Source organism: Monodon monoceros, unplaced genomic scaffold (assembly GCF_005190385.1).
Source record: "Monodon monoceros isolate NGI ecotype Baffin Bay Population unplaced genomic scaffold, NGI_Narwhal_1 Super_Scaffold_13, whole genome shotgun sequence".
Taxonomy (NCBI): domain Eukaryota; kingdom Metazoa; phylum Chordata; class Mammalia; order Artiodactyla; family Monodontidae; genus Monodon; species Monodon monoceros.
This window is the reverse complement of record NW_021703769.1, coordinates 45,284,809-45,302,155: the sequence shown is the minus strand read 5'-3', so window position 1 is coordinate 45,302,155 and position 17,347 is coordinate 45,284,809. Positions and strand designations below refer to the sequence as shown.

General features: G+C 46.0%; 1 protein-coding gene across 6 annotated transcripts in view; it reads right to left on the bottom strand.

Annotated features, from left to right (window-relative positions):
* RALGAPA2 (Ral GTPase activating protein catalytic alpha subunit 2) overlaps positions 1-17,347 on the bottom strand; it is a 283,235-nt gene that overhangs the window by 179,371 nt on the left and 86,517 nt on the right. For all 6 annotated transcript variants that reach the window (XM_029222062.1, XM_029222063.1, XM_029222066.1 and 3 more), the window contains 3 exons: positions 14,068-14,179; positions 7,216-7,453; positions 3,862-4,026 (listed from right to left, as the gene is read on the bottom strand). In XM_029222062.1, coding sequence (XP_029077895.1) covers positions 3,862-4,026; positions 7,216-7,453; positions 14,068-14,179 — 515 coding nt within the window. The remainder of the gene's footprint in view (positions 1-3,861; positions 4,027-7,215; positions 7,454-14,067; positions 14,180-17,347) is intronic.

Sequence of the window (17,347 nt, the reverse complement as noted above, 5' to 3'; positions counted from 1 at the left end):
TTCATTATTATTATTTTTCTGGTCTCTCTTTAAATATTCAAAGGAGGTCATTTCAAACTTTGAAGGAAGTTAGCACAAAGCACAGTATTTAATGATAGTCTCTAAATACAGCCAACTTTCAGTCATTCTGATGGCATGGGAGCACAGGCCTTTCACAAATAATCAATCTCATTTTATAATGCTTTGTATGTTGAGCCTTTCCTTTTTTTCTGCTGTGTATCAGATTCACATTTAGCTTGTTTGTTTACTTGGGCAGACATTACAACCAGTTTTCTCTTCCTAATGGGTCCAAACAAAAAGGCCATGGTGAGGGGCTTCCCTGGTGGCGCAGTGGTTGAGAGTCTGCCTGCCGATGCAGGGGACGCGGGTTCGTACCCCGGTCCGGGAGGATCCCACATGCCGGGGAGCGGCTGGGCCCGTGAGCCATGGCCGCTGAGCCTGCACGTCTGGAGCCTGTGCTCCGCAACGGGAGAGGCCACGGCAGTGAAAGGCCCACGTACCGAAAAAAAAAAGAGTAAAAAAAAAAAGGCCACGGTGAGGGACGGAAAATCTAACCTAAGATTAAAATGGTTTCATAAATAATCAATAATTCAAAACTTGGTTTACTGAGAGATGACTGCATTCAGAAGCACATCGCTTAGTAAACTGAAGAGCCTGAAAGCTCCAGAACACGTAAGAGTCAAGCTGAACATTCAAGGGTCTGATATTTGGGAAAAAGGTAAAAAAATCTCCATGAAACCCATCCTTTTGAATCACATTTCGGGCTTATTAAATCCACAGTTTCTTAGTACAAAATTTATGGTGTTCTTAAGTTTCTATGTACTGCTAGTCAAAACCATTTGAGAAAATGGATGGACACAGGAAGAGAGTAGGCCTCATACATATGAAACCACCATCAGTAAAACCAGTTTTATCCTTAAAACAAAAATATGGAGGTTTACTTGCTGTACTATTTTCACATGATTTTATTTAACATTAACGGAATACAACTACAAACGGTAGTGACACATTTGCAAAAGGCAAAACAAACTTTTTACTTTCCTGTCTTCCCCCACTCTGTATCAGAATTCCCAGCTCTACAGAACTGTCTGCAGAAGTGATTACAGCATAATCACAAACATATAAGATACTATTTAGGTGAAAACGACTTCTGTGTAAACATCAAACTGACTGACTTCAAATTTCCTAAAAGATTTGTCTAATGCTCAATGTCAGGGACATTTCATTTGAGTGTTGCTTTTAAAACGTTTTCCTCTTGGGCTTTCCTGGTGGCGCAGTGGTTGGGAGTTCGCCTGCCGATGCAGGGGACACGGGTTCGTGCCCCGGTCCAGGAGGATCCCACATGCCGCGGAGCGGCTGGGCCCATGGACCATGGCCACTGGGCCTGCACGTCCGGAGCCTGTGCTCCACAGCGGGAGTGAGAGGCCCGTGTACCGCAAAAAAAAAAAAAAAAAAGAAAAAGGAAAAAGGTTTTCCTCTTATAATTCAAATAATTGTGCATTTTTCCAAAATTGATCACTAGATATTTTAGAGATAATAAAATATAGATTATTTTGTGTGAAAATTAATTGACTTGCTTTAACCATTCACTTTAGACATGTAAAGTTTTAGCATCATTCATACTCAGAAATGGAGGCTGACTCTGTCATTCTTAAGACTCCCCCTGCCAGTCCTTTTAAGGTGCAAACGAGTACATTCTCTGTTAAATTAATTGTCACTCCCCTACTCCACAATTGCTGATTTTATATTTCCCTCTTGCCACCATCACTGACAGTTTCTCAGTCTAAGTGTAGTCTGTGGGGCAAATTATAATAGAATAATCTTAAAATATTCTCTTACTGAGATTAGAAAAAAAAGTCACTTTCAAATGGGTCTTCCATAATAAAAAATCTTCATGATAACAGTGCACAAACTAATGTCATGAGCTGCTTCCTGTTCTCTCATTAAAAGGTGGCCTCTACACAACCAAAATCTACCATAAAAATGTTCTGGGCCTTCTTAAAAGGCTAAAAATATGTAAAAATAATAGAAGTGAGTAAAAGCTCATGTAGTCTATGTAGATTACATTTATAAAACAGCATGATATAATAAAATATTCAAAAACCATTGTTTTCACAGGCAACAAGAGTCATAATATTCTATAATATTAAAAAATATAAAATAGGAATATATACGTATCCATACATGTATGTGTGTAGAATACATGAAGATAATAGATCTGTCCTACTCAACAGCTCTCATCTTCATTCTCTTTTAAAGGTTATGCTTCCAAGTGTTTTTAACTGAATGAATCCTGCAAAGGCCAGGTTTATGGTGTTGAAGTGACATACTCTACAAGGACCTTTACATGACTTTGTATTGGGTTGGCCAAAAACTTCATTTGGGTTTTTCTGTAAGATGTTACTTTTTGGCCAACCCAATAAAAGCTCTTAGCTTTGTATGACTTTTCAGGTCCCTGAGAACACTGATAAACAGAACCGCACGGGCATAAAGGCACAGAAGATTTTCTAAAACCTACTGGCGCCTCTACCGTATTGCTGGTCTAGAATACCTCTTGAAAAAGGAAGATGCAATCTCTCCTATGGCTGTGTTTTGGCCAAGTAGTGGCATATGGAACATGCAATATACAATCATTTGCTGCTCGTTAAAATGTGAGAATAAAATTTTAAAAAGTGCTTTGAATGAACACTTTTATCACCTCTGTAATTCAGGGGTTGTGAGGGGCAGCAGGAAGTCTGGGCAGCTCAGGCATGATGCCACCTTTGTCACAAACTTCTCTTCTGATCCCTTTTAAGGATCCAGTGATGGAAGAAAGGTATTTTGGGAGCTGGCATGAGAAAGGAAATGCGTGAATAAGCCTCCCCCAAAGCTGCCTGTTACCAGAAACTAGGTCTCTCCTCAGGGAGAGGAGGAAGCAAGAAGGAGGGTATAAATAAGGTGACAAGGACAAACAAATACTATGGTGAAAACAAGGAGGAGTTAGGGTTGAGGCGTAATATGTTTTCATTAAAACTCCAACAGGATTCTAAGCCGTCTGTAGTAAGCCTTTACTAAGCATTGGAAAAAATGGTGAGTGTCCGTGAATCCTTGATTTATGACCGGAGGAAACGTGACCTTCTCTCTGCGGTCAACATGCTGAATATCAATTACAATTGCATGGTATTATTGATGTGAAAAACTACAGGAATCTGAGAAAAACTCATAGGACTCTGTTTTAAACTTAAGTTACAGCCTCAAAGTCACTGGGAAGGTTCGGGGCTTTATTTGTTCTTATTAAAAACTGTATACAAGCTTACTTATTAAAGAGTTCTCTCTTTTTAAGAGTAAACTGTAGCAACAGTTTGATTAACTGGAGGTTCCCTGTCAAGTTCTTGTTAATTCTAACAGCCTGTAAGGTCAACATCTACAGGCATGTAAAGCTCCATTTTCCAAAGAAGCAAAAAATGTAAATGTCTCCTTCCAGTCCTGAAAACTAAGCCCTTATTCTCCTTTTCTTTGCTGGAATAAGTTTCCACCCTCTCTTCAGATCAGCATTGTTCAACAGCAACAACAATGCAACTGGTTGCGTGATTACTAAGAATCTATTTTCTTCAAGGGTCAAACAAAACATCTATTTTCTCTCTTTTGCACAAATATCTCACTCAATATTAACATCTCAAGTTCTTTTTCACAATGAAGGATTTAGAAATAAATGTCACAAACTGATTCGGAAAGTAGTTAGACAGAAAGTTGAAAAGATACAGAGACATCTCAGTTAATAAAAGGCCTGGTGTTTTAAGTTCTGAGTGGAACTTTAAAACTTTAAAAACATTTGATTCTTATAAATCCATTCCTTTGAGAAATACTAGAACACGTGCTTACCGGTTGCTTTCTGGCGGACGACGTTTCTCGCTTTCTCAACTCCCGGCGCCCCGGATGTGGTGGCACTCCTAAATCTCATGGGCTCGGCCACATCGGGGTGGCTCCGCCAGCTCAGAGAAAAGGATCTCCCCGTGGTGGTTCCTTTCTGAGAATCTGGAACACAGCCTACGAGACAAGAAAAATAATCCAGAGACTGAATTCATTATTATTTCTTTCATAGCCTGTGCTGCTCAGCAAAGGTCATACATAGAATGATGTATGTAAGTCAGCAGATTCGGTGCCACTTCCTTATATTACAATTTAGGGAGTTATTCATACATCAGGAATCTGAAAATTCCTGTTGCCAAAGTATTTTTCAAGCATCTTCAACGGTCTCATGAAAATTCACGTATCTTCACAGTACTCATTCCAATATACAAAAAGACATTAATAAATCTTCCTCAACATAAGAACAGTGTCAAAGGAAGTTACACCACTGCTCCCAGGATACTCCAAAAACTGCTTCTATAAACCAGTAAATTAGAGATCCTGATTTTAGAACAGTATTCCATCCTGTAGACGCCAACCTCTCCATGAATCCCTGAAAGAAAATTTATGCCCATAAACTCTAATTATACTCAAATAAGCAAAGTTAATGAAATTCTACAAACAATACAAAATCCTATTTTAAGCGAAGCTCCAAATAGTAAAATACTGCAGATCTGTGAATCACCTTTTTTCTCCTCTCATACTGCTCTGGACAAGTATTTTAAGTAAGTGGTCAAGGATCAAAAGAAAGACAGAAGAAAAGAGAATGAGGCACTTAGAGGTTTCTGCACATGTACGATGTGGCTGGTGGCTGCCACCTGTGGCTCGCTGTCACACCCAGATTCTTCTGAGAGTGTACTTTGTTTCCACAAATCTAGTGCTTGTACAGCAAGTATTTCTATAATGGATATTTAAATGTGTTTTAAGAATAAGGCAATATAATAAATAAATCAGAAATATTTGCCATGGTCATTAATTAAATAGTAAAATTTGTTCTGTATCTTTCCTGAAAATAGCATTTTTTGAAGTTGTTTACCTTCCTAAGACAAGCCCATCTCTCCCTATGAATCTGTGTTCGCATAGTGGGAGGGAAGAGAATATTTTGGGGGCTGAAGGGGAGGGTGGATTATAAGAATTCCAGGAGGCAGGGAACATGGTTAGTTTGAGAAAGTCCTTACTTTCTGTCTCAGCCACTCCCCTCCATCCTGAAAGGTGCCCCAGTCAGGTAGACTCTTCTGGACTGAGAGCCACAGTCCAGGGAGCCAAGTTCCTGGCTGGAAGCACCTAGACCCTCCCAGACTCTGGGTTTACAGAGAGGCCCCCAGAGCTGCTACGGAGGACACTACAGAGGCCCAGGGCTCAGGCTCTGGGCTCCCTGCCCTGACTTCAATCCCAAATCTCCATCTAACATATTTTTTTAGGAAGAGGCTCCTTACAACTTCAACTAGGGAGAAAAAAGGATCTTCTGCTAAAGTATGTGAGAACGTTGCATTAGACAGTCTAAATCTAAACTGGGATTAGACAATTCCACTGGAATGCCCCACACTTCAACTAGTTAGTTTTGGTTTCTCACTGACTTGCTCTTACTAATCGGTGCCTTGGCAAGCCACTCGCAGACTGCAATGAAGACATTCTAGGAATCAGTCACATTAACTAGATGGCTCTGCAGTTAACTAACCATAATTGGTTCACACTTCCCCGTATCCACATCCTCCGTCATCCTCTCCCACATTAACTCTGGGCTTCAGCACATGACTTTTGGTTGCAGAAATGAGCAAGCAGAGATTTGAAATGTACCTGAAAATCTGAGTGTGTCCTCCCCTGCTCCTGGAACCCTAAGCCATTAGGTGAACAGCCTGAGCTAGCCTGCTGGGTGATGAAATATGTACGGCCCCGTCACCTCTACTGCGCAGCCGACAGCTGGCTAACCCCTGGCAGTGGAGCTGCCGCTCGCTGAGCATGTCACAGCCCTGCTGACTGCGAACGCATCTGTGAGGCCAACACAACTGCCAACCCATAAAATCATGATCTGAATAAATGGAGTTATTTGAAGTCGCTATATTTTGGGGTGCTTTGTCACACAGCAAAGCTAACTGACACCATCTACACTAAGACCACTGTCGAGGTTGTAGTTGACCACAGCAAGTAACATGCTTTTTGTAAGTCTCTGGAGGAAAAATTCCTCACAGGTCCCAGGACCACGACAAGCCAAGCAACTAGCTTGTTTACACCTTTTGATTCTCCCGTGTTACTCTGTGATGATCAGAGTTGAATCTGCGGTGGCCCCCTTCCTGCCTCCCCAGCAGCACCGAGGCTCTTCACTGTGCATCCTGCCATTTTATCCATGCCTGAAGCTCCACCCCTGTTCATTCCGCCCCAGTGTCCTTATGTATTTTATCCATTGTATTATGTGTATTTCTATGAGCGGCCTCAAAATCTTTACACAATAAGCTGGAGCACAGGGAACTAATCCAAGGACTGCGTCACAGCCTTAAAAACAGTAATGAAGACGGGCTGCAGAGTGTCATCCCCAACAGAGACCAGTACTGAGGTTTCCCGCCTTGATCTGACTCCAGGTCTCACAACAATTTTCACCCAGAAACACAAAAAAGCCAGAATGACTCCATGTGAAGCATTCAGAACTTCTCCACCTTCCCGGGGGTGGGGCGCAGCAGAACAGATGATAAATAGTGGGGCGCCTTGAGTGGGACTTGCCTGGCTTTGATTTCCGGCTTTACCGCTTCTTAGCTGTGTGACCCCGAGTGAGCCAATCCCTGTGGACTCTGTCCTTGAGTTTCTTGGTCTGTGATGTGGGGAGAGTGACACGGACATCACAGGCTCCCCTGAGGGTGAAGGCAGAGAAGGTGCACCCGGCCCCCGCTGCTATCACTACTGTTCCCAATCCTCCTTCTTCCTTCTTCCCAGCCTGTCCATCATCCTCACTAAGGGGACACAGTGCTAGGAGACGCGATTGAACACCACCGTTAAAAGATACTGTCCGGGGCTTCCCTGGTGGCGCAGCGGTTGAGAGTCCGCCTGCCGATGCATGGGACACAGGTTCGTGCCCTGGTCCGGGAAGATCCCACATGCTGCGGAGCAGCTGGGCCCGTGAGCCATGGCCGCTGAGCCTGCACGTCTGGAGCCTGTGCTCCGCAACGGAAGAGGCCACAGCAGTGAGAGGCCCGCGTACCACAAAAAAAAAAAAAAGATACTGTCCGTACAGCTGGTTCAGCTGACTATGAAATCCCATGCGTCGACTGCCTGCTGTTTAATACACACTCCTCCCCAGACTCAGACGCCCGGTGCCACCCAGCCAGGCAGCAATACCTTTGCCTCGCTGCTTCTTCTCCTTCTGTTCACTTAATTTGTCCAGAGGTAGGTTTGTCATCTCAACTCCGTACACGGTCCTGGCAAGCACCACCGTCAAGGAGTCCATGATGCTGGCCCACTCGTGGATGAGTTCTTCCCAGTCTGTGAGGGAGGACAGCACCCCAAGGAAGTCGTCCCAGAGCTCCCGAGAGATGTACACGCAGAGGTTTGCACGGATCCAGGCCACTATGAGCGTCTGAAAACGACCAATCAACAGGAGAATTCAATCATCTCCATTTGGAAGAAGTGTACTTTCGACAAAACATTGAAAATCACTATTAATAAAATGAATTTTAACATAAAAAGTGCTTGGGGATACTGTGTTTAATTTCTCAAAATGCGTCTGATCCACTGCAATCAAGATTTGAGCTACTGTGAAATTAGTTATCATTCTGAACAGACACTGATCAAAATGATCCTAGTGTCTGTGGCTGGTCCTGGCGGGACCTGGGGAGCCTATTCGCTCCCTCACACCCTGCAGGGGCCACTCCGAGCCTTGTCTTCTGCAGGTAAACCTCCAACTCCACCAGCTCCTGCCTGACTGGCAGCAGATGAGCTCAAAGCAGACTTCAGAGCACAGACCCCAGGAAACAATGCCCTGGACCTCCGCCCACCAGGCCTGCATCTGCCCGGCTCCTCCCCCACTGCAGGCCGTGCAGGGAGGGGCCCTGCTCTCCTGCGTGCCCCCCGGCCCTAACCCCTGCTCCCGGCTTCCTCCTCAGACTCTGCATTTCTGTTAACCCCACCTCACCTTGACCCCCTGCCCATCCTACTTCCCCAGCTCCTACCCATCAGCATGTAAACATGATCCAATTCTTCCTTATCTCAAAAAAACCCCACAGAAGTTCCCTTGAGACCTGATCTCCCTTTCGAGCTACAGCCCCTTCTTCCCCTTTCAAAGCCAAATTTCTTGAAAGAATGGCCCACACCGCTCCATCTTCCACACTCACTCCATCCTCTGCCACCCCACCTTCTGCCTAGGTTTTGGTCCCCGTTCTCATGGCTCCAATGACCATCTGCTCACTACCCACGTTCAACCCAGACCTCTCAAGATGCTGGTTTCCTGACCCTTCTCTTTGCTCACTCGTAGCCCACGTGCCACGTCCTGCAGGCACCTGCCACGCAGCGTAGTTGTGAAAAGAACTCAGTTTCCTCCACTGAAAGCCCTCAGGCCCTCCACCTGGCCTCTCCTGCTCCCGGCCTCTGCACATACCTTTCCCTCCCTCTCTTTTCCCTCCCTCCTCATTTTGCTTCTTTAACTTCCGCCCACTCTTCAGGTCGCAACTTGGACGTCACTTCCTCCTGGATGTCCCTGATGTCACCCACCGCCAGCCTCCAGGAAGCAGCCTGCATTTCCCCCATTGGAGTTCGTTTCCCTAAGTCCCTCAGTCCCCCTGGTCTCACGGTCCACAGTACTACAGCTGCTTGCAGGGGCAACCCTACAACAAGACAATTATGCATGTATTCTGGGTATTTCCTTACCTCCAAGGTGCCCAGCTCCTTACCTCTGCCAAAATATTCCGCATCCTTTAAAACTCAACTCAAAATGTATCTCCCAGGACTTCCCTGGTGGTCCAGTGGTAAAGAATCTGCCTTCCAACGCAGGGGACGACAGTTCAATCCGTGGTTGGAGAACTAAGCCCGCGCGCCACAACTACTGAGCTCGTGCGCCTCAACTAGAGAGCCCGCGTGCCGCAAACTACAGAGCCCACGCACCCTGGAGCCTGCACGCCACAACTAGAGAAGAGAAAACCCGCACGCCACAACTAGAAAGAAGACCTCACACCACAACAAAAGATACCGCATGCCTCAACGAAGATCCCACGTGCCTCAACTAAGACCCGACACAGCCTAAAACTAAAATAAATAAAAAATAAATCTTTAAAAGAAAAAACAAACAACAACAAAAAACCAAAATGTATCTCCCTTGAAAGAAGTGTCAAGTCCATCTCAGATGAGCCCCAGATGCTTTCCTAATCTTAGTAGAGGGAATCTTTATAGCCAAAGTCTGGGTAACTTCCCTGATCTGTTGTCAGAGCTAAAATGTACCAGGTAAGGTGCCAACTCGCCAATATCTCTGCCCAGCCCAGATGCAAATAGGCTCCCACTGCTGTCAGGAGTTGTACTGTGCGTGGGATGGGGGTGAATTTGCTTTTTAATTTAGATTAGATTAGGCGGGTTCAGGGTCGTATGGCTGTAGACTGCTTTTTAATTAAAAGAGAAATTTTTCTAATATAGACCTAGGAAAACTTTGAGAAAAAGAAAGGAGTCTGTACCTAGACAAGCCTGCTCTGACCACCTGAAAAATCATATATAAAGTGACCCTCATGACAATGTACCTGTTCTCTGTTTTAATTCATGTTAACTACACTTTTTAAAGGGGTAAAAATGTTAAAGTTGAGCTAAAATAGTTGAGTATATTGAAAACAAGGTTCTAAACACTCATATTTAAAATCTGGTTCTAAGATAAATGAATTTTTTAAAAATTAAGGACAATGCAAAAGGAAAAATTAAAATAATGTTACCATTTATTGTTATTGGTACTTTATTATACATTTTTATTCTGACTAAAATGCCAGCTTCTGTTTATTCATTTTTTGCACTCTTGTTTTCAAAATGAGTTTGAGGTCATTACCATAAAGTGCATATACACAATAAAATTAATAAATGGTAGATCAAAAATATAATCTTCCAGGGGCTTCCCTAGTGGCGCACTGATTAAGAATCCACCTGCCAATGCAGGGGACACGGGTTCAAGCCCTGGTCCGGGAAGATCCCATGTGCCGCGGAGCAATTAAGCCTGTGCGCCACAACTACTGAGCCTGCGCTCTAGAGCCCGTGAGCCACAACTACTGAAGCCCGCACACCTAGAGCCCATGCTCCCCGACAAGAGAAGCCACCGCGATGAGAAGCCCGCGCACGGCAACGAAGAGTAGCCCCCGCTCGACGCAGCTAGAGAAAGCCCGCGCACAGCAATAAAGACCCAACACAGCCAGAAATAAAATAAAATAAATTTGAAAATATACATATAATCTTCCAGAGTAGGAGAATGCAGAGACTGGCCAAGTTGCCAGGACTCAGCCTCACATGTGGTCACGGCACTGGCTTCAGGTTTAAAAGCAGAGGAGTGTGTATAAGATGCCCACTGGGTCCTGCACTGGCCTCGCTTTATTGACTAATTATTAGACAAGGACAGAACCGTGACTTCCTGCAGCTTATAGGCTTCACCTCCGCAAATCTCACAAACATGTGCATCATCACACATCACACCTCATTCTCATTCACAGCTAAGGACAGTCAGCAGACGTAAGCCCAGGGCCCCCTCTTCACAGGTTTCCCTTTTCTAACAGGAAGAGGGAAAGAGAGGGCCTCAGACTCGGTTGTCACTAACCTGGTTTGTGACCTGGACAATTTACGTGGCTTTTCTGGAGTCCTATTTCTCTCTAAAGATAAAATGCTGAATAAGGGCATCCCTAATTTCATCCTTCGGCTCTGAAAGTCATGTTTTATCAAGTATGTCTTGGCACACAAGACGTATAAAAGACACCTTCACTAGTAAATTACTCCTTTTCTTACAAAGTTTCCTAACCAACCACTTTCTATGTCTCTCTACCCACCTCACTTAGGGGATGACATAATTTTAAGGTATTGGCTCAGGCTATAAACAGAAAGACCGAAGTCCAAGTTTCCTGATATACTTCTGAGCTTCAAGCAGGAGGCACAGTTAGCACTGATGCAAGTATGTAAAGCATCATTTATGGCAATCAGCATTACTTGGTAAGTATTTAAAACTAAGTAAAACTCAACTATCATTTCAAGAAAATTTGTCAACCCAACTTATTTACTGACAGAGAAAAAACTAAACGCTAAAGGAAAAATTAGAAAAAGATAAAAGGATAATGGCAACTTAAAATTCCCCATCCCCTTTAATAGTCTCTTTATTCAAAATTTTAAAAATCAAGTATCTGGCAATTGTAGACAGGCTGCATGACCACACAAATAATGATCAGACAGCACTTTTTTTTTTTTTTTTTTTTTTTTTTTTGCGGTACGTGGGCCTCTCACTGTCGTGGCCTCTCCCGTTGCGGAGCACAGGCTCCGGACGCGCAGGCTCAGTGGCCATGGCTCACGGGCCCAGCCGCTCCGCGGCATGTGGGATCCTCCCGGACCGGGGCACGAACCCGTGTCCCTTGCATCGGCAGGCGGACTCTCAACCACTGCGCCACCAGGGAACCCAGACAGCACATTTTAATTGTAGGATGGGACTAAGATGGAGCCGCCTGACTGCCTGGCAGATCTGCCCTGACCTTTCACATTTCCCTCCTCCTGGGGTCTCACAAAAGGACTTGGGAGGCCAACAGATGATCATAAATCCCAGGTGCATCCTCTCTGATTCTTCCAACAACCCTGGAAGGTAGGAAGGAGCCCCTTCCTGACTGTGGCAGATTAGGGACAAGACTCAGAAGGATGAAGTGATTTGCTCAAGGCCACACAAGCCAGGAAGTACCAGAGCTGGGGTCAGAACCCAGAATCTGTCTAAGTCTAAAAAGCACATCTTCTCTCTGCTACTTTATGGTTAGCTCTCAATTAATGTAAGCATTCCTCTGGATGCGCTGAACCACTGCCAAAATAATAACAACAACGACATCAAAATCATTAATAATCATGGACTCAAAACTCATCTTCGAGTAAGATCTGACAAGACTTCTCCATTAATGAGGAGGATTCTGCCCCCCTCCCCAAACCAAAACCAAACAAACAGAAACCACACTCCACAATACACTCTTGCTTAGTTTAGTGACAAGTTCTCACTCTAATTCCAAGACCCACAATAGATGTGGGACTAGACAACTGGTGAGGAGTGGGGCCCAGGCACCCGCCGCCTAAGCCCGGCCCCCATCCATGTCACATGGCAGCTCCAGTCCCATCAAGAAGGGGAGGTCAGGATATGGGCACATATGTGTATGTATAACTGATTCACTTTGTTATAAAGCAGAAACTAACACACCATTGTAAAGCAATTATACCCCAATAAAGATGTTAAAAAGAAAAAAAGAAGGGGAGGTCAGGAAGGTCGAACAGTGAGATGCTCCAGAGTCAGAGCAAGGTGAGTGGAGGGTCTGTCTGTCCAGGCAGACCGCAGGGCAGGTGGTCAGTGCCACCTTACAGGCAAGAGCACAGCAAAGTTGGACACTTCACCCATCCAGTGAAGGCAAGGTTATCAGACTAAAGGTGATTATACCATGAGGGGTTAACTGAGTTCATGCCAATTACTTCTGCAGCCTTTCCTACATTTCTCGTCAGGTCAAGATCATTCAGTCATAGTAAACTGTTCAAAATTAATATGAACAGCTGGCTTCTCTTGCATTACAAAGGGAATATTTGGCTTTATTTAGAGTACTAACTTCTCTTTTTTGTCACTTTCACCCACAGAACCTACCTGTATTCTGGATATGCTCTTAACACATACCTCCAAAACCACCTTCCAGTCCCCGAGGAGGGCAGCCACCTCTGTCCCTGCAGTGTCACCCCAGCTGATGGTCCACCCTCCTTCTCCTGTTGGATTACTCAAAGTCAGGCCCATCCACTGGACCACAGCCTTTATTGGATAGAACATCACATTCTTTCACACTGCTCTCTGTCAGAAATATTTCATAACTACTATGCATTCCATAAATACTAGTGATTCTAGAAAAGAGCAATGCTGCAACAGGCTGTCGCCCTCAGGACCCTTTCAACTTCTTTCCAGGCCGTCAGTTCCTCACCTGCCTTCTCCTCTCTGCCCCTCAGGGTGACGTCAGAGACTCCTGTGCTGGACCCTTCTTGCCATGAGATGCAGGAACCGCAGCCATCTCCTTGGCTCTCCGCTCCCATTGGAGGCCAACCTGGCTCCTCACCTGGTCCAGAACTTCACCTCTGAGGTTCTCTCTGCCCCAGACGATGCTACTCTCCCTCCCTGGATCATCCCCACTGGTGACCGGGCATACTTTACCGCCACCTTCCTGAAACCCTGCTCCCCACACCCCCGCTGGCTCCAGCTCACCCCCTCCTCCCCCCTCCCTTCCACACCATTCCCTCTGCAAAGCCGTGACTCTAGCTGGGACCTCCACTGCCCAGCTCTCACTTTCTCCTCCATCCACTCCAGGTGGGCCTCATTCCCCTAGAACATTCTCAGCCACCAACATCTTGGCAAAGCCAACAGTCGACTGGCTGTCTCCTCTTACTCAACACTGCTCTCAGGGCATCCAGGACACATGCGCCCCCAGTTACCCTCCCAGGTCACTGGCCACCATTCCTCAGCATCTCTGGCTGGCCCTCTCCATCTGACCATCAGCAGATGGCCCTCTTCTCTCTGACACACTCTCCCTCCCCAGGTGATCCCACCCAGTCCTGTGGCTTTAAACACAATCGCTCAGCACATCAATGGCCCTCACACGTTTATCTCTAGTCCGAACCTCTCCCATCCTATTCCTATTCCCATGCTCTGTCCTTCCTTCACCTCTTCAAATCTACCTGGCCCAACACCAAGGGCATCAGCTCTTGTCATCTTCCTAATTTCTAGCAACCTTCAGCAAATCAAAAGAGGAAGTAGATGGCAGAAAGGTGGGAAGGCCTAAGAGAAGACCAGCACTGATTGTAAAGACAAGATTACAACCTTCAAGACAAAGCTAAGAAGGAAATTTTCTAATTAAATTTTTAGAAATTTAAAGTTAGTTTAATTTTACTCTTGAAATTCTGTGATTAAAACTAATTTGCTGTAAAATCTAATTCATTTCTTGCATTTGCAGTGTTTTAATAAAAAAGACTTACCCTAAACAGTAACCCTGCCAAGCTCTGGGCAAACAAGTCCTTTATTTGTTTATCCTTTGGCTTCTGCATGACAGCTTCTGTTATCCTGAGTAGTATTTGCAACATCTGTTCCCTGGGCCACCCAAAATAAAAGCTCATATTATTAATCACATCTCCAAAGCACTTACATTTATAGGTACATGAAATTCCCTTAAGGATTCAGCAAAATTGATATTCACATATCATTCAGAAGTATCTCAATGCCCATTACATAATGAATACCATACTTATCAAAATAAGCTAGCTTATGTTACCACAGTTCTAAAAATACGCCTCTCGTGCCCACATCAGTAGACAGGACAACCCAGGTCTCATCCCAGCTTGACCTCCCCACCCCGTTGTAAAAATGGAGGCGACGCGTTTTCTCCACCTGTGCCAGCACCTACGGCACACGGGGAGAACTGTGCCTACTGAACTTACGCAGCACTCTCAAACTTTCACATCCATTATTTTACTTAAACTGAGCGGCCTCCCTATCTCTCTGTGTGACAGTAAACAACATGGACTTTCTGGTCCTCGTCCTGGGGAGGTCTTCTGTCGGCAGTGGCGGGTGGCCGCGCTCCACAGCACTCCCACAGGTAGGAGGGCTGGGAAAGGTCACCACTGGACGCTTAGGGTACGGAGCTTGGTGCCTGGAAGATCCTGACGCTGCAAACAGGGCGCCCCTCGGAACCGCGGTCACAACGTCTCCATCACAGCACTCCTCAGACCGTGTTTTGTTTTTTTTTTTTTTGGCTGTGTTAGGTCTTCGTTACTGCGTGTGGGCTTTCTCTATTTGTGGCGAGCAGGGGCTACTCTTCGTTGCGGTCCGCGGGCTTCTCATTGAGGTGGCTTCTCTTGTTGCAGAGCACAAGTCTAGGCGCACAGGCTTAGGTAGCTGTGGCACGTGGGCTCAGTAGTTGTGGCGCACGGGCTTAGTTGCTCCCCGGCATATGGGATCTTCCCGGACCAGGGCTTGAACCTGTGTCCCCTGCATTGGCAGGCGGATTCTTAACCACTGCGCCACCAGGGAAGTCCCGGAGATGGCATTTTATGTAAAAAGTCTTTAAAGAGTATAAAACACTAGAGACACAAAATAGCACCGCTAATCGTGATGATGATGGTAAGTTCTCTAGCACAGCCAAAGGGCATTCTTCTCTCTCACAGCTGAGTTACATTCTTCATATCTTCCCCCAGATGCCATGGAAACGGAGAACACATTATTTTCTGTTAATGGAGGGAAATCACCCCGGTCCCTTTAACTACTTCGAGGTCTTGAGCACAAACCGTTCGTTCATCTCTGTAACTTCCTCCTTGGCCTGGCTCTTCAGTGATAAAACCAAGTGGACAAAGTAATCTGGTCCAGGTCGGATAATGAGATCTCAAATCATGGTTCCTTTATAGTTTTCTCACATTTCTGAGAACAATGTTTTCTCTTAACACGATGCTGGATCTCATTAAACTTCTCCAGGGTCTCCTGCCCTCCTCATGGCTGACCCTGTCCGACTTCTGTCCTGGTTTCTGCAGGTGCCCGTTCCCACTGTGCTCTGCTCTGCCTGCCCGCCCGGCCCCCTACCCACGGACCCTGCAGGCTCAGGACTAGAGGATCGGGGCACGCATGCCTGGAGCAGCTGGCAACTTTGAGGAGGATGAGGGGAGAAGTGGCCCAGGGCTGGGACAGCCTGCGCTCGCCCCGGCCAGTGTCCCCCGGGCCCTGTCACAGGGGGAAGGGAGGGCTACACCCAGGGTCGCCTCTGCTGCGCACCTTGTGTGATGCTCAAGACAAGGAAAAACAGCCCCTTCCACACCCATCGTGCGAAGGTGAGAACAAGAAACGTAGTAACTTTCAGCTAAAACCTCAGTCATGGGAACTGTTAGCAAAAATGCAGACCTGATGGAGGCAAAGACCGACACAGACAAAGGGTAGGTTTAACTTCTGAACCTAAGAAAGCTTGGGAACCACAACATTCCCACACGGAGTCTTCTGGAAGAGAATGGGGGTGGAAAACTACCTCCAGTTTGGAAAAATCTTTGCTAACAGTTCTGACCTCTGCTTGTTCCTTTGTGTTTTGAGAAACATTAACTCTGGTCACTCCTCTCAAAGGGGACCTGCCTGAAGAGCGAGCCCAGGACGGCCCATGTGTGCTGCCCGAGTGGCGGAGGAGCGGTTCTTGCTGCCTCTTTGTTCTCTACTTTGCCCCCATCTCCTTGCACACCTACTCACTAACACCGGCTATCCCCTCTTTGGGGGCCACTACTCGGCACCTGCCGGGCTACAGCCTGCTCTCAGCCACCGTCATCCACCGCCACAGAGTCTGCGCTCCAGGCACTGTCTCTCTCCACGCGGCAGCCAGAGATCTTTTGGAAACATAAATCGGGTCGTGTCACACTCTCGCGCACAAGCAGAGGTAGCGGGGACCTTCCTGCAGCCCGCGGGGCCCTGTGCCCCCTGGCCTGGGGTGCCCCCCACTGCGCTGGCCGCCATCTCGTCCTGCCCGGAACCCAGCAGCTGTGACCTGCGGTTCCTCCTCGTGGGGATGCTCTTCCCTCTGGGCTCTGCTCAGAGAGGCCTTCCCACCCTCCACACTGCCCCCCACAACCAGCTCCACGGTTCTTAGCGCTGAACCCCACCTGACCCCACTTTTGTGTTCATCGCGTCTCTCAGGCCTATGAGGACGGATGCCTCGGGAGGGCAGGGACCCTGTCAGTCTAGTTTACCCTCTGTCCTCACAGTAGAAGCTCCCTAGTTATTTACCAGATGAAAGAAGGGAGGGAGGGAGGGAGGGAATTCACTGATCGTCCGGTACTTCAATACACAGGAAAATCTGCTAGGGAAATAGATCACATCCCTGGTCTATGCTCTACTGACTTCAGTTTTTTTTTTTTCGGTGAGTATTTTCATCTATTCCTATATTTTGATTTTTTTATAGTTTTACCTGGAAATCTCTGAATTATTAAAGAAACAGAGAAGCATTGTTTAATTTTATTTCCTAGAATTTTCACCCCAAAAAAGATTATCAAAAATATCAAAATATTACTGATACACTGGTATACAGAATTCATAGAGTTTTCAAAGGAAAAAAAAAGCATCAAAAACACTTGATACAACTGGTATGTGGAGCAGATATTTCAGTTGAAAGCTTCCAGCATTTCTCATTGCTTTCAACATTACTGACACAGCTTTTAACTTTGTTTAAATTGCCTTGTTCATCCCTGTGACGCTTTAGCAACAGCTTCTCGGCAAACAGTGCTAACTTTAAAA